This window comes from Dendropsophus ebraccatus, unplaced genomic scaffold, assembly GCF_027789765.1.
Source record: "Dendropsophus ebraccatus isolate aDenEbr1 unplaced genomic scaffold, aDenEbr1.pat pat_scaffold_1054_ctg1, whole genome shotgun sequence".
Classification (NCBI taxonomy): domain Eukaryota; kingdom Metazoa; phylum Chordata; class Amphibia; order Anura; family Hylidae; genus Dendropsophus; species Dendropsophus ebraccatus.
Genome location: NW_027208471.1, coordinates 21641 through 45798, shown reverse-complemented (window position 1 = coordinate 45798; position 24158 = coordinate 21641). Strand labels below are relative to the sequence as shown.

Here is a 24158-nt window from a genome sequence, read left to right as displayed (position 1 = left end):
GCATCTGGTGAAAAAGTTACCTATGTGTTTAACGCTGGGTCGTCCACAGAAAGATCTTTTTTTCCAAATAATTTTTTTTCTATATTAAATAAAAACGCACATTTTATCTTTTTTTTTGTTTTTCAAAAACCATAGTGTGATGTGTGACAAAGTATTATGCCCATGCTCCCGCAGTGGTTGCTTGTGCTCTGCTGCAACAATGGGAGGGGTTACCATGGCTGCCCATCCGACTAAGGCCAGGCAGTCAATATGTAAAAGAGGTTTCTTGTCTCTGTCAGGCCTCAGTGCAATGTGCTATGGCCAGCTTATTAGGAGAGTAAGAACACGGGGCAATCCCAAACAACATTGGGAGATTGTGTATTCACTGCCCTTCACTCACATTTTTATTATTCTTAATTTTCTGAAGATTTCTAGCTTTATCTTCATTACCTCTGCTTTTGGTTTGTGACTTGATACTGCATGATCTCCTGTGCGGACGCTGGCATAACTCCAATATTGTTACTGAAGTAAGCCAGGGGGTTTATATTGTATTCTATATTGTAAGCTCAGCATGTTTAAAGGAAATCTGTCATTTGCTTCACAATTCAAATGGCTGACACTGTGAGATAGCTGTTAGTTCAAGGGGACACGTGTTACCTTTCACATGAGATTCTGTCCTTCCAGCATGTAGAAAATGTTTATTTTGTAGTAAAAAAGAGTCAAAGAGGATTTCCTGAGCTACTGAAGTGCAGCAAGCTATTACAAATTCTTACTCCTCCAAGTCTTGTGAGCAAAAAACAAACAAAAAGAAAAGTTGCAGTGTGGCCCTGGTTTAGGGCTCTTTTTGACAGCTCGATATGCAGCCACAGAGATGTGCAGCTAATAACAATGATTTTATCGTCCGCGCAATAAATTCAAACAGCCATTTTACGTGGTGCGATACCTGAGTAAATGAGCGTTCATAAGACATTTAGACTACAGTTGTAGCTTGACAGTAACAAATCAGTGGTGCTACAAAAAGTTTTGGAATAGCTCTAGCTTAGATCCGTCTGGACTGCAGACTTTCATTTCCCTATACACAAACACATAATCCTCTCAGTGATCTCCAACCCCCGGGAGGAAAGATGGACATTCACTGTAATGTGCCACACCCCCATATCCACATCACCTATTACCATTATATAATAAATATTATCACCACACCTTCACCACATAGTGACTTATACTCCCATACCATTACTACATAACATTGACTATACAAAGACCAGTATATCCCTATAAACTAACTTACATGGAGGTATATACAAAGGCTCTGCACACCATAGTAGTGCAGCTACATCCAGTGACTCACAGGGGACATCTTCTCTGATCACTTTTTTTTTTTCTTCTCCATCTGACTGGCCATCATGAAACTCATCTCCAAAGAATCTGGCAGACAAACCCTTTAGGCTTTTTGTTTTTGTACCATGCCCACCATCTTTACAAAGTTCCCATCTGTATTACTCTGCACTGTAACAGAGTTCACTCTGTGACACCCCCCCCCCCCCCCCCCACATGTACTGTTTAGGTCTAGTGGACCCTCAAATAATTCTTAGGCCCCTCTTTCCTCCCGATATACTAGTTACACCTTTTTGTCCCCCTATTTAGTTGTAAAGTCTGGGGCCGATTCTAGCTTTAACGCTGCTTGAGGCGGAATTTTAAACTGTCCTCCCCCCGCCCCCACCCGCTAAATATATATTATCAATTAACATACTGCACACATGTATACAAGCAGTAAATATGACGCACACATACATATCAAACTATACACAAAGTTATACCTGCAGTGAATATACCATAGATATACCAGCAGTTGCCAGCATGCTTCAGAGTTCACGTTCCCATCTCTTATCCTCTACAATCCTAACCAATCCTCTATAGCAGTGCTTCTCAAACTGTGAGGTGTCCCCTAATTGTTGGAGAGGCCCAGCTAGGGAGCCAGTTTTCACAAAGTAACTGATCAGTCTTGATCAGTCTGGTAAAAGCCAGGCATTGTCTTGGTCTGTTGGGTGAGGCTCCAGTAGAAAAAGTTTAAGAAGCGCTGATTTACAGTGGCTGAGAAAGTGACATCCTAATGCCTAATATATGCCTAATATAGGCTGAGACTCCCTAGATAGCTTCTCTAGTAAAGTAAATTTAATTCAGTCAGTGGCAGAACCCCTTTAACCCCTTAGTGACCGCCGATACGGCTTTTTACGGCGGTCACTAATGGGCCTTATTCTGCTGCCATCAGCTTTTTACGGCAATGGCAGAAAATAAGATAGCGGGGCCGGGACGGCCCCCACCCCTTCCCCCCAGCTACCGGAGGTAGCTGAGGGGTTGGGGCAGTGTGTGGGGTCCGTCCCGGCCCCCCCCCCCCTTACCGACGATCGCCGCTATTAACGTTATAGTGGCGACCGTCGGTAAAAGGGATTACCGGTGCCGCCGCTGCCATTTATCTCCCCCCTCCGTGAATCTACGGCGGGGGGAGATGAAATAAGTGTATATCAGACCCCATATCAGACCCCCCTAGTGCCCCGATAACTAACCCCCCTCCCCCGGCGGCCATCATTTCCAAGATGGCCGCCGCCATCGCTGTGAACAGAGTAATGTCTGTTCACAGCGATGGAAAAGTTTAAATGAATGAAAACCCCATGCTCTCCGCCACCGGAGGTAGCGGAGAGCATGGGGCAGTCATCGGGACCCCCCCTGTGGGTATATACTATATACCGCTGATCGCTTGTGCCACGTGCATCCCGGCACTTTTTATCCCCTATCACCATGAATGATTGGTGACAGGGGATAAAAAGTGATGTCCCCCCACCCCCCAAGTCGCCCCCCACCCCCCCTGTCACCCCCGTCCCCCAGTCACCCCCCCCCCTTCCCCATATACGTTACCGGATCCTGGAGCTCCTTCCTCTTCCGTGTCCTGGCTGGTTATGAAGTGCGCATGCGCTTCACAACCAGCCAACTCTGGAAAATTTAAAGTGACAGAGACCAATTTGGTCTCTGTCACTGAACTATGATTACTGTGATAGAAAATATCACAGTAATCATAGTAATATAGTGAAAATGAATGTGTAAAGTACAAAAAGTGACAAACATACAAAAAAATAAAACACACACTTTTTATTATAGTAATAGTTGCAGTTTACTCCCAAATTGCCCCTAACCCCCCCAGATTACCCGTAATCACCGCACGTTGCCCGTAACCACCGCACTTTGCCCGTAACCACCGCACGTTGCCCGTAACCCCCGCACGTTGCCCGTAACCACCGCACGTTGCCCGTAACCACCGCACGTTACCCGTAACCACCGCACGTTGCCCGTAACCACCCCAAATTGCCCGTGACCCCCTCCAGATTGCCCGTAACCACCCCAAATTACATGTACCCACCCCAGATTACCTATAAGCACTTCAGTTTATCAGTAACAATCCCAGATTGTCTGTAACCCTTCCAGGTTGCACATAACCCCCCCAGGTTCCCCGTAATCACGCCAGATTACATGTAACCCCCCCAGATTGCACGTAACCACCGCACGTTGCCTCTGACCACGCCACGATGCCTCTGACCACGCCACGTCGCCTCTGACCACGCCACGTCGCCTCTGACCACCCCACGTCGCCTCTGACCACCCCACGTCGCCTCTGACCACCCCACGTCGCCAATGACCCCCTCCAGATTGCGGTGCCCATGCCAGATTACAGGTACCCACCCCAGATTGCCTATAAGAACTTCAGTTTATCCGTAACCACCCCACGTTGCCCGTAATCATCCCAGATTGTCTGTAAGCACTGCAGGTTGCCCGTAACCACCCCACGTTGCCTGTAACCACCCCATGTTGCCATAACCACAGCAGGTTGCCTGTGAGCACCGCACGTCGCCTCTGACCACGCCACGTTGCCTCTGACCACCGCAGGTTGCCTCTGACCACCGCACGTTGCCACTGACCACCGCACGTTGCCACTGACCACCCCAAATTGCCAATGACCCCCTCCAGATTGCGGTAACCATGCCAGATTACAGGTACCCACCCGAGATTACCTATAAGCATTTGAGTTTATCTGTAACCACCACACAATGCCCGTAACCACCCCACGTTGCCCGTAACCACCCCAGATTGTCTGTAAGCACTGCAGGTTGCCCGTAACCACCCCACATTGCCCGTAACCACCCCACATTGCCTGTAACCACCCCACGTTGCCTGTAATCACCCCACGTTGCCGTAACCACAGCAGGTTGCCCGTGACCACCCCATGTTATCCGTAACCACCCCAGATTACCTGTAACTACCTCAGGTTGCCCATAACCACCCCTGGTTGCCCGTAACCACCCCACATTACCTGTAATCTCATTTTTTTTAATTTTATTTTAGTAACTGCGCTATTCTAATAACCATTACTAGCTGTGGTTTTGCTCCAGTAAATTGGCGCTCCTTCCCTTCTGAGCCCCGCTGTATGCCCATACAGTGGTTTATGCCCACATATGAGGTACCGTTTTACTCAGGAGAACCTGCGTTACAGATTTTGGGGTACGTTTTCTCCCCTGTTCCTTGTCAAATTGAGAAATTTCAAACTAAACCAACATATTATTGGAAAAATTCGAGTTTTCCATTTTTACTGGCCAATTCTGAATACTTTCCTCTAATACCTGTGGGGTAAAAATGGTCACCACACCCCAAGATGAATTCTTTGAGGGGTGCACTTTCCAAAATGGGGTGAATTTTGGGGGGAATCTATTCTGCTGACACTACAGGGGCTCTGCAAACGCACCTGGCGCTCAGAAACTTCTTCAGAAAAATTTGCACTGAAAATGCTAATTGGCGCTCCTTCCCTTCTGAGCCCGGCTGTGTGCCCATACAGTGGTTTATGCCCACATATGGGGTACCGTTCTACTCAGGAGAACCTGCTTTACATATATTGCGGTGACATTTCTCTCCTGTTCCTCGTGAAATTGAAAAATTTCAAACTAAAGGAACATATTTTTGGAAAAATTCGAGTTTTTCATTTTTACTGTCTACTTTTGAATACTTTCCTCTAATACCTGTGGGGTCAAAATGCTCACCACACCCCAAGATGAATTCTGTGAGGGGTGCACTTTCCAAAATGTAGTGACTTATTGGGAGATTTTACTCTACGGACACTACAGGGGCACTGCAAAGGCACCTGGCGCTCTGAAACGTCTTCAGCAAAATCTGCATTGAAAAAGCTAATTGGCGCTCCTTTCCTTCTGAGCCCTGCTGTGTGCCCATACAGTGGTTTACGCCCACATATGGGGTACCATTGTACTCAGGAGAACCTGCGTTACAAATTTTGGGGTACTTTTTCCTCTTATTCCTCGTGAAATTGAGAAATTTCAAACCAAACAAACATATTATTGGAAGAATTTGGGTTTTTCATTTTTACTGTCTTCTTTTGAATACTTTCCTGTAATACCTGTGGGGTCAAAATGGTCACCACACACCAAGATGAATTCTTTGAAGGGTGCACTTTCCAAAATGGGGTGACTTATGGGTTTTTTTTCTCTCTGCTGGCACTACAGAGGCTCTGCAAATGCACCTGGCGCTCAGAAACTTCTTCAGCAACATCTGCATTGGAAAAGCTAATTGGCGCTCCTTCCCTTCTGAGCCTGGCTGTGTGCCCATACAGTGGTTTACGCCCACATATGGGGTACCGTAGTACTGAAGAGAACCTGCGTTACAAATTTTGGGGTGCTTTTTCTCTCATGTTCCTTTTGAAAATGAGAAACTTTAATCTAAACATATATATTATTGGAAAATTTTAATTTTCCATTTTTTTACTGCCTAATTGTGAATACTTTCCTCCAGCCCCTGTAGGGTTAAAATGCTCATTATACCCCTAGATTAATTCTTTAGGGTATCTAGTTTCCAAAATGGGGTCACTTATGGGGGTTTTCAGGATACCAGACTTCTAAATCCATTTAAAAAAAGAACTGGTCCCTTTCACGAAACTTTCACGAAAATTTGATAATTTGCTGATAAATTTCTAAGCCCCGTAACACCCTAAAAAAGTAAAATATGTTTACCAAATTATGCCAGAACAAAGAAGACATATTGGTAATGTGACTTAGTAACTAATTTATGTGCTATGACATTGTTATTTTAGAAGCAGAGAATTTCAAAGTTCATAAAATGCAAATGTTTTTAATTTTTCATGATATTTTGATGTTTTTCACAAAAAACACACAAAGTAGTGACCAAATTTTGCCACTAACATAAAGTGCCATATGTGACGAAAAAACAATCTCAGAATCGCTAGCATACGTTAAAGCATCACTGAGCTATAAGAGCATAAAGTGAGACAGGTCAGATTTTGAAAAATTAGCCTGGTCATTAAGGCCCAAACTAGCTGCAGCACGAAGGGGTTAAAGCATCTTCTGACATGTTATAAGCAATGATCAGTTGGGGTCTGGCTGTTGACCACCCCACCGACCATTTGAACAAAGGAGCAGGAAATCCTGAGACTTTAAGCTAAATTACGGGGCAATAAAAAGAAAACAAAAATATATATTTTATTTTGTTATGCAAATATATTTAATTCGTTTTACTTACTTATCCTTTTTCAGAAATCGGTGCGCGGTGTGGTCCACCACCAGTAGTACAATTCGGAGACACTTTAACCTTTAGCAAAGATTCCTATAAATCTGGAGACTCTGTGCAATATAAATGCCCAGAATATTATAAAATGAATGGCAGCAGTATTGTGAGATGTCAGAATGGCGTCTGGGATGAAGCACCAGTTTGTTTAGGTATGTCCATTATACTTTATTACAGTGTGCATACAAATGACATAATAAGGAAATGTCTAATCACTAGTAGGATTATAATATTGTTTACATACAAAGGTGTGTGTGCTCTTACCTTCCCAGTTGCAGCTAGCAGTTTCCTGATAGCAACACTGTTCACTCATACAACACTATAAATCAGATTTTTTTTTTCCTGGTGTGAAGGGGGCCTTATGAGGTGGAACAATAGAAACAATAACTTAAAACTTTAGAAATCACTAAAACTCCAAAGATAATCATATTTCAGATGTGATGCTGGCCACATGTTAGCTGGAAGTCAATGGAAGTTTATGAAATGCCTTACATATTTGGTGTTTTTTGGGGTGGCTTTTTTCTCTCCTCTTGGGCATTTTTCAGGCTCTATGGCAGTTTTTCCAAAACGCAGCATGCTGAGGGTGTGGTATTTTTTCCCCGCAAACGGTGGCATTTCTCTCCTTTTGAGTTCAATGGAGGTTCTTCTGCTCAACTGAAAAACTCCACAACTTATGTGTATGGCATTTTTTAGTGGTGTTTTTTGGGCCTAAAACAGTGACAGTCTAGCTCCCAGGGGGTTAAGTGAGACCGCTTTGAGCAAGACTATGACTCATTTTGGTGTCTGGTCTTTAAAGTAGACTTGTCACCCCCCGTGCCGGGGTGACAGGCTCCCGACCCCCCCGGCTTCTATCCACGGGTACCGGGCCGGTGCTCAAGCACTGGAGGTGGGCCGGCCCGTCCCCAGTGGGAAGGAATTCCCTCCCCTCTGACGCGGCTCCATTGATTCTAATGAAGCAGCGTCATAGAGGGGAGGGAATTCACTCCCACTGGGGGCGGGCCGGCCAGCCTCCGGTGCTTGAGTACCGGCCCAGTACCCATGGATAGAACGGCGCCGTACACAGGAGCCGGGCCGTGAATCGAAAAACACACCGCGGCACCGGCTTGCCTGTGATGGTGCCGTTCTATCCCTGAGTCACATTAAAGAGGACGTACCTGGTGGTACATCTTCTTTAAGGCCATATTACACGGCCAGATGTTCCAGGGGAAGCAAGAGGCAAACGATCAGTTCAGTGCTTGATTCCCCTTTGTTACCTGCTCGCTGCCTGTGCTACTACATTCACAGACTTTGAGCGGGAAGTATTGGGATGGGCCACTCAAACAATCTCATCTGCATGGGAAACCTCCTCCTCCAGAATGTTTAATACTGTATACTCTTTACATGTCGCTGCAACAATCTGACCACAGCATGTAAAGGGTTAATATACCACAAACTGAGGTTTCTTTGTGGTGTAGACAGGCAATGTTTAGAGCAGACAGAAGTCAAATGGACATGTGGAATATTTCACATTAAGGCTATGTTCACACTATGTAAGTTTCGTAACTATCACGGACATTGTTGCCAATTTGCAACAATGGCTGTGATTACTACGGAACACATAGTATACACTCCGGCCGGGATCCCTAGTAGCACCGCAAACAACTGACATTCCAGTTATCTGCGGCTGCCATTCATTGATAAGCGGCCGCAGAGAACCTGTCAGTTCACACAATGGAGTATGCGGCTCCAGGCACACGCTCCATTGTGTGCAGCGAGGAATTCAGATGCGGGCGCACACTGATGTGCCTGCATCCGAATTCAGCAGCAGTGAAGGTCATCCGGCCGTTACTGCAGTACCAGCTGGGATGCTGTTCCGGGTCGTGGAACGGCAGGTGTCTTACGCCATTTGAACATGGCCTAACAGAGCACGCATATGCACAAGCCCTAGCACAGCAGCACAATGCAGTTGGGCACAGGAGGAAGAAAATCAATGTTACAGAAAGTAATGTTATTAATCATCATAGTCTCACTCATCACATTGTTATTTTACAATGGTGGAGCAATTTGAAATGTAATAGTCAGGAGAAACTACATTTATGTCATTGTGCATATCTTATATGGTATTAGTGATAAGGAGCTGATTGGCGAATTGTAATTCTGCTGCATGAAATAATGGAGTTAAAATGCCCACTTTATGGTTCCAGAGCCGTGTACTGCAAGGGAAAGGGACATGGAAGAAAATAATATACAGCTGAAGTGGATACCTAATAGAAAGCTTTATGCTGAACATGGTGACTCCATGGAATTTCAGTGTAAATCTGGATATGAAGCTCCTCCTGGCACTGCAATGAGAAGTTATTGTCTACGAGGGAAGCTAAGTTATCCAAAATGCTTCAGGAGAGGTAAGTGCCAAAACCAGGTGTCTGCGCAGAGCGATCCTGTTTATTAATACTTCCACCGGGAAATTGCTAAAATAGATTCCTCACTAGCATTCTGCTCCTTCCTTAATTTACATATAGTTCAACTTTACATAGTTACATAGTTAATACGGTTGAAAAAAGACACATGTCCATCAAGTTCAACCAAGGAGGGGATGGATACAGGGAAGGGGGAGGGGTGATAGGTTCTATACATATGCATTTATATTATTTTGCTCTAAGAACTTGTCTAGGCCGGTTTTGAAGCCCTCTACTGTTTTTGTTGTGACCAGATCCTGTGGTAGACTGTTCCACAGATTCACAGTTCTCATTGTAAAGAAGGCTTGTCGCCTCCGGAGATTGAACCTTTTTTTCTCCAGGCGGAGGCAGCGCCCCCTTGTCTCTCCAGGCGGAGGCAGCGCCCCCTTGTCTCTCCAGGCGGAGGCAGCGCCCCCTTGTCTCTCCAGGCGGAGGCAGCGCCCCCTTGTCTCTCCAGGCGGAGGCAGTGCCCTCTTGTCCTTTGAGGGGGTTTTACCTGGAACATCTTTTCCCCATATTTCTTGTAGGGGCAATTTATATATTTAAATAAATTAATCATATCTCCCCTTAAACGTCTCTTCTCCAGACTAAACAAATTTAATTCTTTTAATCTCTCCTCATAACTAAGATGCTCCATTCCCCTTATTAGTTTAGTTGCCCGTCTTTGTACCCTCTCCAGCTCTAGAACATCCTTTTTATGAATCGGGTTCCAAAACTGGACAGCATACTCCAGATGAGGCCGCACCAAGGCTTTATAGAGCGGTAATATTATATCCCTGTCCCGAGAGTCCATGCCTGTTTTAATGCATGACAATATCCTGCTGGCCTTAAAAGCAGCTGACTGACATTGTGTGCTGTTCTGTAGTCTATTATCTACAAGTACACCCAGATCCTTCTCTATCAGTGACTCTCCCAGAGTAACTCCCCCCAGGACATATGATGCATGCGGGTTATTAGTACCCAGGTGCATAACTTTACATTTATCCACATTGAACCTCATTTGCCAAGTGGACGCCCAAACACTCCGTGTGTCTAAGTCATCCTGTAACATCTGCACATCCTCCATAGACTGTACTGTACTACAAAGCTTGGTGTCATCTGCAAAGATAGAAACATTGCTGTTAATTCCATTCTCAATATCATTAATAAACAAGTTAAACATAAGAGGGCCCAGTACTGACCCTTGGGGTACACCACTTATTACCGGGGACCATTCGGAGTAGGAATCATTGACCACCACTCTCTGGGTACGATTATTAAGCCAGTTTTCAATCCAGTTACACATTAAATTTTCCAAACCGATAGACTTTAACTTACCCATCAGACGTCCATGAGGAACTGTGTCAAACGCTTTTGCAAAATCCAGGTACACAATATCCACAGCCGCGCCGCCATCCAGGCTTCTACTTACCTCTTCATAGAAACATATTAGGTTGGTTTGACAGCTTCTGTCCTTAGTAAAACCATGCTGGTTATCACTTATAATACTATTAGCCACTACATATTCCTGGATGTAGTCCCTTATAAGCCCCTCAAATAGTTTCCCCACAATGGACGTTAAGCTTACAGGTCTGTAGTTACCTGGGGAAGTTCGAGAGCCCTTTTTGAAAATCGGCACTACATTTGCCTTACGCCAGTCCCTCGGCACAATACCAGTAAGCAAAGAATCACGGAATATTTCATACAAGGGTAGAGAAATTACAGAACTGAGTTCCCTAAGAACTCTTGGGTGTAATCCATCAGGCCCTGGAGCTTTGGTTACATTGAGTTTGTTTAATTTATCTTGGACCATATCTATAGTAAACCAGTTCAGTACATTACATGTGTTCGCAGCACTGGCCCCACCCACCTCAGTACTGGCCCCACCCACAACAGCTCCATCCTCTTCTTTTGTATAAACAGAGCTGAAGAACCCATTAAGTAACTCAGCTTTCTCCTGATCCCCAGTTATTAACTCCCCGTCACCATTATTTAGGGGTCCTACATGCTCTGACCTTGGTTTTTTTGCATTAATATATTTGAAGAATTTTGGGGTGTTTCTTTTGCTATCTATAGCTACCTGCCTTTCATTGTGAATTTTTGCCGCTTTTATTACATTTTTACAGGTTTTGTTGACGTCTTTGTAATGTTTAAAGGCTACAGCTGACCCCTCTGATTTGTATTTTTTGAATGCCCCTTTTTTCTCATTTATAGCCCTTCTAACCTCGGTTGTAAGCCATGTGGGATTTGATTTTAACCGTTTATATTTGTTACCCATAGGAATATATTTGGCAGTACAGTTATTTAATGTGGATTTGAAGATTTCCCATTTATTAGCTGTATCAGTATGTGACAGCAGCCGCTCCCAGTCTATGCCCTGAAGTTCTGCCCTTAACCCAGGAAATTGGCCCCTTTAAAATTAAGAGTTTTTGCCCTCCCAACATGTTTTTCTTTTCTACACTTTAAGCTAAAAGTCACTATATTGTGGTCACTATTCCCCAGGTGTTCATGGACAGTGACATCCCCAACCAGCTCAGCGTTGTTAGAAATAACCAGATCCAACAAGGCATCACTTCTAGTTGGCTCCTCCACAAACTGGCCCTATCCACATCACATTTACTTCTTTAAATATAACAGTACCTATATTTTTAAATCTTCCTAGACTATATATATATATATATATATATATATATATATATACATATGCAATCTGTGGTATTATGTGTTTTTGTCTTTTTTTTTTTTTTTTTTGTCTTTTAAATGGTACTTTTATTGATATTAACCTGTAGAGTATGTCCATGGGGGTTACTTCCTGTTCTTCTTCTCTCTGTACTTTAATTATCATTACAGTCAGGCTCCTCTCCCTGAACCAACCTAGATTTTCTTTTACTGATTAGCGTCAAATACAAAGAGGTCTTCTTTCTATTTTCTGACTGTAATGTTTTTTTATTTCACTTTCTGTGCATTGCATAGTTGCCAACCTGGACTGTCCTAGTTTTGAAGGGACAAATTAATGTCCCGGCAAAGAATGAACATGTTCATTCTTCAGCCCGTACAGAGCAGGAGCGCGCGCCTCTCATAGACTCCCATTATGAGCGGGAGGCTAACGGCATTCCGCGGCGGACAATTCCGTCGCGGAATTCCGCTAGCTTTGCTCAGTGGGAATGGGGCCTAAGGCAGATTGATTAAACACCTGTTTAGATTTGTCATACAAGTCATAAAATAAAAAGTATGCAGTTTTCAATAAGCTTTGTAAAAAAAAGTTTATTTGCATTCATTTTAATGGTCCAAAGAATGTCAAGCAAAATGGTCGGCCCTCGCACATGTTCACTTCATCAAATTTGGCACTCTTCGAAAAATGTTTGGACATGCCTGCTGTAGACAAAGCTAAAAGGTTGAACTCCAGGCAAGCACGTTCTGCATTATTTTTTACTCGTTATAACTTCATTGTTACCTATCATCTTGGCACTGAAAACATTAAAGCTGACTCTCTGTCTAGAAGTTTCAGGGGTGGTAAAACACTCGAGAAGGAACCTGAGAATATTCTACCTGCTGGTACCATTTGAGATAATATGACAGTTGACCTTACTAATGCTATTCTTAAATTCAGAAAAATTACTCGTTTCTTTAAATTTGAGACCAGCGGTATTGAAAGAGGAGCATACATCTAATTTAAATGGTCATGTTGGTGTTGCTGGTACTGGTTATTTGTTGTCTCACTCAAGTTGGTGGCCTTCCTGGCAAAAAGCTGTTCAGGAATACACCAAGTCTTGTGAGACTTGCTCCCGGGCTAAGACCCCAAGATCTCTGCCAGAGGGGCTATTACAACCCCTACTCTTGTCTAGTTGTCCTTGGTCCCATGTTTTGATGGATTTTGTTACCAATCTCCCACTGTCACAGGGAGAGACAGTAATCTGGGTGACTGTGGACCGTTTTAGTGAGATGTGCCACTTAGTAGCTTTGAATAAACTACCCAATGCTAAGACTCTTGCTAAGTTGTTTACACGTGACATCCTCCGGGTGCATGGGATACTCTCCAATATAGTCAGGGTCGGCGTCAGCACCTGGCTGACTAGGGCAACTGCCGGGGCCCACAGCACATCTAGGGGCCCAGTCCCAGTCCCACCCAGTAAAAAGCATCAGTGTGCTGCAAGCCAGGGGGCAGGAGACTTACAGTACAGGCAGCGCCGGGCAGTGCAGTTAGACAGTAAGAGCGGGGGATCTAAGTCCACTCCTCTCCTTACTGTCGGAGGAAGGGAGAAGTGAGCGCTGATTGGAGCAGCCGGGCTTTTGTCTCATCTGCACAGACTTCTGTGCCTCTGCGCTGCCGTCCAGGAAGCAGCTCTTCATCTGATAACCTCTCAGGTACTCTCTGCAGCCGTCTGACATGTGAGGGTTTCTGTGGGTCATAAATCCTTGGGATGAGGGGAAGTTGATGGGCTGCAGAGCACAAGTAGGGGACTTGCTGTTTGTTTACTCTTAGAGGTCTTAAAGAAACATCCCCTTCCACCTCAGTTAACCCTTCCCTGTCAAAGATTTTGAAGTAGGAGCTTTTACCTATCATTTACTGTGCTGCTCTCTCCCTTTTCCTTTGACGCACTGCCATACTTGTGTGCTACCTTAAAAACCTGTCATCAAGAGTATAAGTAATGTAATGTGCAATGTGTCCAGCTTTACACACCCTTAAGGCCCTATTCAACGGAACGAATATCGTTCGTATTCGGACGATATCAGCCACTACGAACGATAATGGTCCCGTGGAAGAGAGTGCAAAGATCAGCCGACATCGTTCATGTCGGCTGATCGTTGCAGTCGCTTGTTTTTCAACATGTTGAAAAACAAGCGACTGATGAAGCAGCGCTCTGCTGCCGGTGCTCCGTTGAATAGGAGCATCGGCAGCAGATGCTGCTATATCCTATGGGCTGCCGGACGATCAGCAATCACCCGGGCAGCCCCCCCCCCCCGCCCCGCAGCTCCCCGCCACCCCTCCCGCACTCACCCGCTCGCTGTAGCTGCGTTGAATAGCGGCGGCAGCAAGCGGGGAACGAGGAGCAAACGAGCACTGAGAGCGCTCATTTGCTCCTCCTGACGGCCCGTGGAATGGGGGCTTTACCCAGTTTATATATAGGCAAAATCTAGCCACAGTGCTGGTGGTTGCTACAGGCTTGTTAACACCTAAGGCTATGTTCACACAGCATAAAAGTACGGCCATTATTGCCATCGGCAGCAACAGCCGTACTTTTCACTACTAGGCACGCTGTATGAACTTCACACAATGAAGCAAGCAGCTCCGGCATTGTGTGCTGTGGAGAGTTCTGATGCGGGCACACACTGATGCGCCTGCATCAGGAGCCTGCGGCTGCAAAGATCATCCGGGACAATCTTTTCAGAGACCGGCCACTCCGTAACCCGGCCAGGTCACGGAATGACCAGTCTCTTACGCCATGTGAACATGGCCTAAGGCTGGTTCAAACTGCACTAATGGAGTCTACTGTAGGTATACCTTAGCTCAGCACCGCCATATGACTTACTCCACACAGGGGCCCGCTAAGCTCTGTTGCCCAAGGGCCCACAAAAACCTGGAGCCGGCCCTGAATATAGTTGCAGTGTCCCAGTTCAGAAGGTTTCTCTTTATGTATCTCCATATCCCTGTATATCTCTGTGAATATCAGTATTTCACTTGCACCTGTACTGGACAGAGTTAATGGCCACTGCAAACGGGTTGTGTTATGTTGCCCCCCAGTGTTTAAGTCTGGTATTTCTCATGCTTTCTTATGTATATTCATTTTGCCTGTTATCAAATGGTGTGATGATGCAGCCGACCAGTGTCATGTGACTCCCCCAGCTGCCATAGTAACCCCAATAGCCGTCGAGCTTTTGGCTGGGGTCAGTTCGTCACTTCCCCTCTGCCTCAGTAGTCTTCTCTCTACCTTTAAGAGACGAGGTCATGTTGTTCTCTGCTCCACCTTCAGGAGGGAGAACGTGCTCTGCTGCTCCCAAACAAGGCCACAACTCAGGGTGATCTGCTCCCCTGTTCCAGAGACAGATTCCGGTCCAGTCCTGACCAGTCTCAACTTCAAGATCCTTCAGTATACTCAAGATCTGGGTACAGTTCTCAAGTCACTATCTTCTCACCATCATCAACAGCAAGTATTCTATTCAGTCTATTCCGCCCAGCATCATTCTCAGGAAACTACTACCCTCATTCTCCATTAAGATTCCGTTCACTGAAAGTAACTCTGTCACACCACGGCCTATTGCAGCATCACCCATCTGCTTAGCTATATACAAGTTTACCTACTCCTGGTTGCATCCAGAGAGACTGTTGCTATTGACAATCACCGTGTTAATAAACGCACAACCACCGTTGTTTCTTAACCCTGGCATTGGTCTAGTTATTGGTGCCCTGACTAAGAGCAACAAAGAATTGCTGGGGCACCGCATGGTCAGGTTCCCGTGGGTTAGTCAGCTCCCCTCGTGCCATAACAGTGACCTTACATCTGACAATTGGCTACCCGGGTGTTACCGACCACGACCAACAACTACTACCCCCAGCGGGTGTCCCCATCGCATAGTCTCTTACCGAGGTGTGCAATTTGTGTCAAAATTTTGGTGAGCTTTTTGTGATCTGCTAGGTATCTCTTTGTCATTCTGATCAGCGTTCCACCTGGAGATTAATGGTCGGACAGAAAGGGTTAGCCAGTCTCTTGAGCAATAACTGAGATGTTATGTGTCTGATAATAGAGATGAGCAAATAGTATTCAATCGAATAGCAATAAAGTTTATGCTCCCTGGGAAAGCAGGGAAGCAATATTACAGGGCACGGTATTACCGGCGGCGGGGCTTAATGGGGCCGGGACTTACATACTAGCAGGGGAATGACAATCCCACTGCGAGTATGTAACTACATAGGAATTCACAGGGGCGGGATCCGCTGCGGATTTAGCTGCGTATTCGCATCGTTAAATCCGCTGCGGATCTGCCCGTGTGAATTAACCCTAAGGAGCCGGAGTCGACACACTGAGCTCATTGTGCCGGGCTCCGTCGAAGAAAGAAGACAGAAGACAGAAGACCTGGGAGAGTGAGTAGAAAGCTCTCCCCCCTCCCCTGCACTGCACCCATCCCAGCAAGGAAGGGGTGTCACTTAACCCCTTCCTTGCTGGTATGGGTGCAGTCTGACATCAGTCTGGCCCCCAAGGGGTTAAGTGGGGACCCTTACTTGACTTCCTGGGGGCCAGATTTTTCAGTATGGCACCCAAAGGGTTAAGGGGGATGCAATGCATCCTCCTTTAACCCCTTGGGTGCCTCACTGTAAGCAGCGATCTGTAAAAATGCTGCATCTGTAAGGTGCACTACACAGCTCAAAATGATGGATGTTGTGCTCCTGTTTGTGTGTTTTTTTGTGCGTTTCTTCCTTTTTGTTTTTCAGGTATCGGTATCCTGTGGCTACATCGATGACCAGCGGTTGTTTGGATTTTTTTTTTTTTTTTTTTTATAAAATGGTCAACAAGGGGTGTGTGTGTGGGTGGGGGGGGGGTTATTTGAATAAAAAAAAATTCACTTGTGTCTTGTCTTTATTTCTTTACTATATAGACTTAGTAGTGGAAGCTGTCTAATAGACTAAGTCGGGGTTTAGTGTTAGCCGGGTTAAGAATGGCTAACACTAATCCCCCCCCCCCCCATTACCACCTCAGTACCCACTGCCACCAAGGGTACTGAGAAGAGCCGGGTGCCAGTAGTCCCGGAGCGTCAAAATTGGCGCTCCTGGACTCGGCGGCAGCAGGCTGATAATATTGAGGCTGGGAAAAGCCAAATCAAATGGCCCTTCCCACCCTGGTGTTACTAGGCTGCTGTTTCTTGGTTTTTAACCCAGCTGGTTATGAAAATAGGGGGGACTCTATGCGGGTTTTTTTTTCCCTTTCTTTTTTTTTTTAAATAATAATTGAAAAAAAAAAAACCGCATAGGGTCCCCCCTATTTTCATAGACACAAGTAAAAAATATTTTTTATTCAAATAAAACCACCCCTTGTTGACCATTTTATTAAAAAAAAAAAAAAAAAAAACACAATCCAAACAACCGCTGGTCATCGACTTAGTCCACTGAATCCGTTGCAATCCACAGGATACCAATATCTGAAAAACAAAAAGGGAGAAACAAACAAAAAACACACAAACAGGAGCACAACACCCATCATTGTGCACCTTATAGTATGCAGCATCTTTACAGATCGCTGCTTACAGTGTGGCATCCAAGGGGTTAAAGGAGGATGCATTGCATCCCCCTTAACCCTTTGGGTGCCATATTGAACAATCTGGCCCCCAAGGGGTTAAGTAAGGGTCCCCACTTAACCCCTTGGGGGCCAGACTGATGTCAGACTGCACCCATACCAGCAAGGAAGGGGTTAAGTGACCCCCCCTTCCTTGCTGTGATGGGTGCAGTGCAGTGCAGTGCAGGGGAGAGGGGAGAGCTGTCTTCTATCTTCGCCGGTCCGCGGCACACTGAGCTCAGTGTGACGGGGACTGGCTCCTTATATGTCCGCTCAGCCGATCAGCTGAGCGGACAAATAAATCTAAATGTTTCTTCTAATGTTGCTATTGTGATAAAAAAAATAGCATCATTAGAAGAAACATTTGCTGTTTTAATTAAAGTAAAGTATTAATTAGTATGTTGAGCTGTATTACCGGCAATATGAATTGCCGGCATTAATAGAGCTTCCTGTAATAGTTAATATTTAATTAATGAAGCACATTTTCCTTATAATAAAGTTATTTTCGTTGTACAATAGCATACTTAAAACGAATACATACTATTGCAATTAAGGATACAAACACACACACTGCATACGCAGCGTATTTACTGCTGCGATACGCAGCAAATACGCAGCATATTAGATCTAAATACCTGAACACAGCATCAAATCTGCTGCGTATTTGCTGCGTATTTGCTGTGTATCTGCTGCGTATACGGTGTGTTTGTACCCTAAATATACTTATATATTTATATATATTTTAATTGCAAAAGTATGTATTCATTTTAATTAAGCTATTGTACAACGAAAATAACTTTTTTAGAACGAAACTTTGTTTTATTGATTAAATATTAACTAGTACAGGGATCAGCATTATTGTCGGCAATTGCTAATTGCCGGTAATACCGTTCCCAGTAATACTGCTTCCCTGCTTTTCCAGATGCATTCCAGAGGTGTTTGCATCCCTTTCTAAAGATGTCTTGGACTTGGTGACATCCGAATCGTCGAATCTTGATTTCCAGGTCCCAAGGATTTTTCTCCCATAGACTATAATGGGATTCGAATAGTCAAATATCAGGAGCTATTTGAATCCAATCCAATTGAATCGAATATTTCATTATTCGCTCATCTCTATCTGATAACCAAAATAAGTGGGCTGATTACCTGTCTATGGCAGAATTTGCTCTGAACAATCATGTGAATGCGTCTACTAAACAAACTCCTTTCTTTTGTAATTACGGTTACCACCCCAAGTATTCCACATTGTCGAACCCAGAACCCCACTTCTCATCAAGATCACTCAAAAACTGTGCAAACATAAAGTCAAACGCCTGTTGCCTGCTGTAGGGCATTCTTGCATTACATCAATGAGGGTATAAGGCTGTATACTCCTTGTGTGCTAAGGCGAAAAAAATCTAAGTGTGGTACTACTCTTCTACGTACTGTGTGCCATATAATAAAATTGAACGCCTGTTGCCTGCTGTAGGGCATTCTAATACGTCATAGAGAGGGTATACGGCTGTATACTCCTTGTGTGTAATAAGAGCATATGGAAGTGGCAGATGACTTTGAAAATTTAAAGAGAACATGTCTGACCGCATCACACATATACATACACGCACACACACACAAAATGACAGCAGTGGGTCCTGTTTGTTTTCCCCCTTGCCTATGCCATCTATGGTTGTTATTGGCAACGTGATTTAACCCCTTGGGAACAAGCCTATTTGGGCCTTAATGACCAGACTCATTTTCAAAATCTGACCTGTCTCCCTTTATGCGCTTATAGCTCAGTGATGCTTTAACGTATGCTAGCGATTCTGAGATAGTTTTTTTCGTAACATATGGTAATTTATGTTAGTGGCAAAATTTGGTCACTGTCTTGTGTGTTTTTTTTTTAAAAAAACATCAAAATATCATGAAAAATTTCAAAAATTTGCACTTTGAAATTCTTTGCTTTTAAAAACAGAAAGTCACATGACAAAAAATAGTTCGTAAGTCACATTATCAATATGTCCTTTTTATTCTGGCTTCATTTCGTAAACATATTTCACTTTTTTAGTGTTTTATGTGGCATAGAAATGTATCAGCAAATTATCAAATTTTCATGAAATTTCCAAAACTGATTTTTTTTAGGGACCAGTTCAATTTTTAAGTTGATTTAGGAGGCTTGTATACTGGAAACCCCCACAAGTGACCCTATTTTGGAAACAAGACACCTTAAAGAATTAATCTAGGGATATAATGAGAATTTTAACCCTACAGGGGCTGGAGGAAAGTATTCACAATTAAGCCAGAAAAAAATGGAAAATAGATATTTTCCAATAATATATTTGTTAAGATTAAAGTATCTCATCTTCATAATAAACATGAGAGAAAAAGCACCCCAAATTTTGTAACGCAGGTTCTCCTGAGTACAAAGGTACCCCATATATGGGCATAAACCACTGTGTGGGCACACAGCAGGGCTCAGAAGGGAAGGAGCGCCTATTAGCATTTCCAGTTAGATTTTGCTGAAGAAGTTTCTGAGCACCAGGTGCGTTTGCAGTGCCCCTGTAGTGTCAGCAGAATAAAAAAAAAAACAAAAGTCACCCCATTTTGGAAAGTACACCCCTCAAAGAATACATCTTGGGGCGTAGTGAAAATTTTGACCCCACAGGTATTGGAGGAAAGTATTCAAAAGAAGACAGTAAAAATGAAAAAAATAGAATTTTTCCAATAATATGTTTGTTTAGTTTAAAATTTCTCAATTTCACAAGGAACAGGGAAGAAAACTCACCCCAATATATATAACGCAGGTTCTCCTGAGTAGAACGGTACCCCATACTTGGGCATAAACTACTGTATGGGGACACAGCTGGGCACAGAAGGAAGGGAGCGCCAATTAGCATTTTCAGTGCATGATATTTCTGAAGAAGTTTCTGAGCACCAGGTGCGTTTCCAGTGCCCCTGTAGTGTCAGCAGAATAACCCCCCTCCCCCCCAAAAAAAGTCGCCCCGTTTAGGAAAGTTCACCGCTCAAAGAATTCATCTTGGGGTGTGGTGAGCATTTTGACCCCACAGGTATTGGAGGAAAGTATTTAAAACTAGACCGTAAAAATTAAACATATCCAATAATATGTTTGTTTAGTTTGAAATTTCTCAATTTCACTAGGAAGAGGGGAGAAAAAGCACCGCAATATTTATAATGGAGATTCTCCTGAGTACAATGGTACCCCATAAGTGGGCATAAACCACTGTGTGGGCACACAGCAGGGCTCAGAAGAGGAGTGTCATTTTAGTTACAGGCAATATGTGAGTGTTTACTGGCTATCTGGGGTGGTAATGGACAATCTCGGGGTGTTTACTGGCTATCTGGGGTGGTAATGGGCAATCTCAGGGTGTTTACTGGCTATCTGAGGTTGTGACAGGCAATCTGGTGTGGTTACGGGCAATCTGGGGTGGTTACGAGCAGTCTGTGCCAATCTGGGGTGGTTATGGGCAATCTGGGGTGGTTATGGGCACTCTGGGGTGGTTACGGGCACTCTGGGGTGGTTACGGGCAATCTGGGGTGGTTACGGGCACTCTGGGGTGGTTACGGGCAATCTAAGGTGTTTACTGGCTATATGAGGTGGTTACGGGCAATCTAGAGGTGTTTACTGGCTATCTGGGGGTGTTTACTGGCTATCTGGTGGTGTTCACTGGCTATCTGGGGTGTTGACGGGCAATCTGGTGGTGGTCACTGGATATCTTGGGAGGTGACGGGCAATCTGGTGGTATTCACTGGCTATCTGGGTTGTTGACAGGCTATCTGGGGTGTTGACGGGCTATCTGGGGTGTCGACGGGCAATCTGGGGTGGCGACGGGCAATCTGGGGTGGTTACGGGCTGTCTGCGATGGTTACGGGCTGTCTGCGATGGTTACGGGCTGTCTGGGATTATTAAGGGCAATCTGGGGGGTTACAGGCAATCTGGGGGGTTACAGAAAATCTGGGGTGGTGATAGGCAATCTGGGTGGTTACAGGTAATCTAGGTTGGTTACGGGTAATCTGGGGTGGTTACGTGTAATCTGGGGTGGTTACAGGTAATCCGGGGCACTTGGTGACTTTGGTGACAGGGGTAAAAAAGTGCCGGCACCATTTGGAACAAGTATATACCGCTGATCGCTTGTACAGGGACCACACCGGGTGGTCCCCGATCATTGCCCCATGCTCTCCGCCACCTCCGGTGGTAGAGAGAATAGAGCTTTGATCATTTTTAGGAATCCATCACTGTGAACAGAGTCTGTTCACAGTTATGGCGGCAGCCATCTTGGATCAGATGGCCGCCCAGGGAGGGGAGGGTCAGTGACCAGGTCACTAGGGTTAATTCTGGGGACAGGGGGGGGGGGACATGTTTTTATCTCCTCTCGCCGTGGATTCACGGTGAGAAGAGATTAAAGCGTTCAGCTGCGCTGGCAATGTCAGTTACCGGTGGCCGCCGTTATACTGGTAATGAGGTCGGTAAGGGGGCTGAGCCCACACTCTGCCCCAACCCCTCAGATACCTCCGGTAGCTGAGAGGAGGGGGCTGCGGGCCTTACCAGCGCCGCTGCACTATTCTGCACCATCGGCATAAAGAGCTGATGGCAGCAGAATAGAGCCCATAAGTGATCGCCATAAAAATCCGTATCGGCGGTCACTAATAACATAATACATGTATTATCTGGGTGACTACGGTTACAGCGATACCACATTTGTATAGGTTTTTTTAACTATTACCACTTTGGCGCAAAAGAAACTATCTTCTTAGCAAAAACCCACAAAAACTGTCGCCGCATTGCAAGATGCATAGCGTTCTCATCTTTTGCGCGACAGAGCTGGTTTTAAGCTTATTTTTTGCGGGAAGATCTGTAGTTTCTATTGATACCAAGTTTTATATGTATATGACTTTTTGATCTCTTTTATGACGTATTTTCTAAAGTGGATTGATAAAATACAGCTATTCTGGTGCTGTTTTTTTATTTTTTTTTTACAGTGTGTGTTGTGCGGTATAAGTATTGATATAGTTTTATAGATTGGGTCGTTACGGACGTAACAATATCAAATATGTATAGGATTTGTGTTTTTGATCACCTTAATGTAACATTTTATAGTGTATGGAGAATGTAATGCATTTTTATTATGGGGGGGGGGGGCTAGGGGGTGTTTTGTGTGTTTGGTGCACTTTTTTTCCCCACTTTTACACTAGTGTACATTACTGTACACTAGTGTACTACTAATCAGTGATCATTGATCACAGATACAATACACTGCATTACCGATGTAATGCAGTGTATTGTCACTGTGTCAGCTACTTGCTGACAGGCATCTGCTCGGCCATACCTTTGTATGGCTGAGCAGAGGCATCTCCATGGTGACCCCAGGGGCCTTCATTAGGACCCCAGGATCACCATGGAGACCTTCGGGGGGCCGGACTTTGCAGCAGGACTTCTGATCCGGTTAGTATACCCGCGGCGCCGACCGGAACCCGTTAGATGCCGCTGTCATGCTCTGACAGCGGCATTTAACAGGTTAAACTGCCTGGAGCGGAGAATCCTCTGCTCCGGGCAGTTGCGGGGGGGGGGGGCAGCTGTCACGCTGACCGCTGATCCCCCGCTATGGTGCCGCCGCCGGGCGGCAATTTATTCCTATGCGTCCGCCGTTGAAAGGCGTACGCATCGGAATAAAGCCCATTAGTGGCCGCCATGAAAAGGCCGCACGGCGGTCACTAAGGGGTTGAAAGGGTGCATGAACATATTTCTTTGAGTTAAAATATGGCTTTCTGTCTATACTTCTGTAAAGGAAAGAAGGTTTCCATGTATTTTTTCCACTTTACATAGCGGTTATATTGTGTTTGGAGTGTATAGTTGATAGGCTGTGATAGTGGCGTAATACTGCAACTTTGGCGTGTTAGATGCAGCCAGGCATGCTTCCCCTGCTGTCCCAGAGGTTTTGGCATAATTTCATGAGGTGTCATTGTGGACTTGGTGACCTCCAAGTGGTCGAATTTTGATTTTCAAGTGTCGAGCATTTTTCTCCTATAGACTTTAATGGGATTCAATATTCGATTGAATAGTTGAGTATCAGGGTCTACTCGACTCGATATTCGAAAATTCGAATATTTCACTACTCACTCATCTCTAACTGGCTGCTCATCAAGTCAGAGACTGGGATGCCCGATCTATTAAATTATGATTGACTGAGCGGCCAGTCCATCAGCCGGTACAGGAATTTTCGTGACAACATCAATGTTTTTTTTAAAGATTAAAAGTTTTTAAAAGCCATCAAATAAAATAAAAGTTATAGAAGTTGCCTATCGTTGTAATTGTACTGACTTGAAGAACATAGATAACCTGCCAGTCTTAAACACAACCCCCCCCCCCCCCTCGAATTTTTATCCGTTTTTTTAGCATGTTTTATAGAAAAATTAAGTCTGTCATTGCAAAGTACAACTAGTGGCACAAAAAATAAGAGCTCATGTGAGTCTGTAGGTAAAAAAAGGAAGGGCTATGGCTTTTAAACACGAGGAGGAAAAAACAAAAGTGAAAATTAGCCTGGCCCTGAGGGGGTTAAAAATGGCCAGACTTCTCCTTTAAGGCTTTGTTAACAGAATGTCTTTTCCTCGCCATTTTATAGCCCTCTTTTTGGGCAGCCATCATTTTGAGACAAGAATAGAGCCGTAACTTGCATACTGCAGCATATTTTTCTCATAAGGCAAAAAGGAAGGGGGTGGGGGGATTATAATAGAGAATGTATACCTACCCATCCCCGTGCCCTCGCAGCACCACATCACCGCTCACAGCCCCCCAGCCAGCCTCCTCTAGCTTCCGCTCCTGCGACAACATGACCTGGGCTCAGGAGTGCCTGCTAAGCCAGTTATTGAC

General features: G+C 44.8%; 1 protein-coding gene across 1 annotated transcript in view; it reads left to right on the top strand.

Annotated features, from left to right (window-relative positions):
* Window positions 1-6584: 6584 nt before the first annotated feature.
* LOC138774728 (coagulation factor XIII B chain-like) overlaps window positions 6585-24158 on the top strand; it is a gene marked incomplete at its 5' end in the record, with an annotated part of 37812 nt that continues 20238 nt past the window's right edge. Inside the window, 2 exons of the mRNA XM_069955679.1 lie at window positions 6585-6767; window positions 8799-8996. Of these exons, the coding sequence (XP_069811780.1) occupies window positions 6585-6767; window positions 8799-8996 (381 nt within the window). The remainder of the gene's footprint in view (window positions 6768-8798; window positions 8997-24158) is intronic.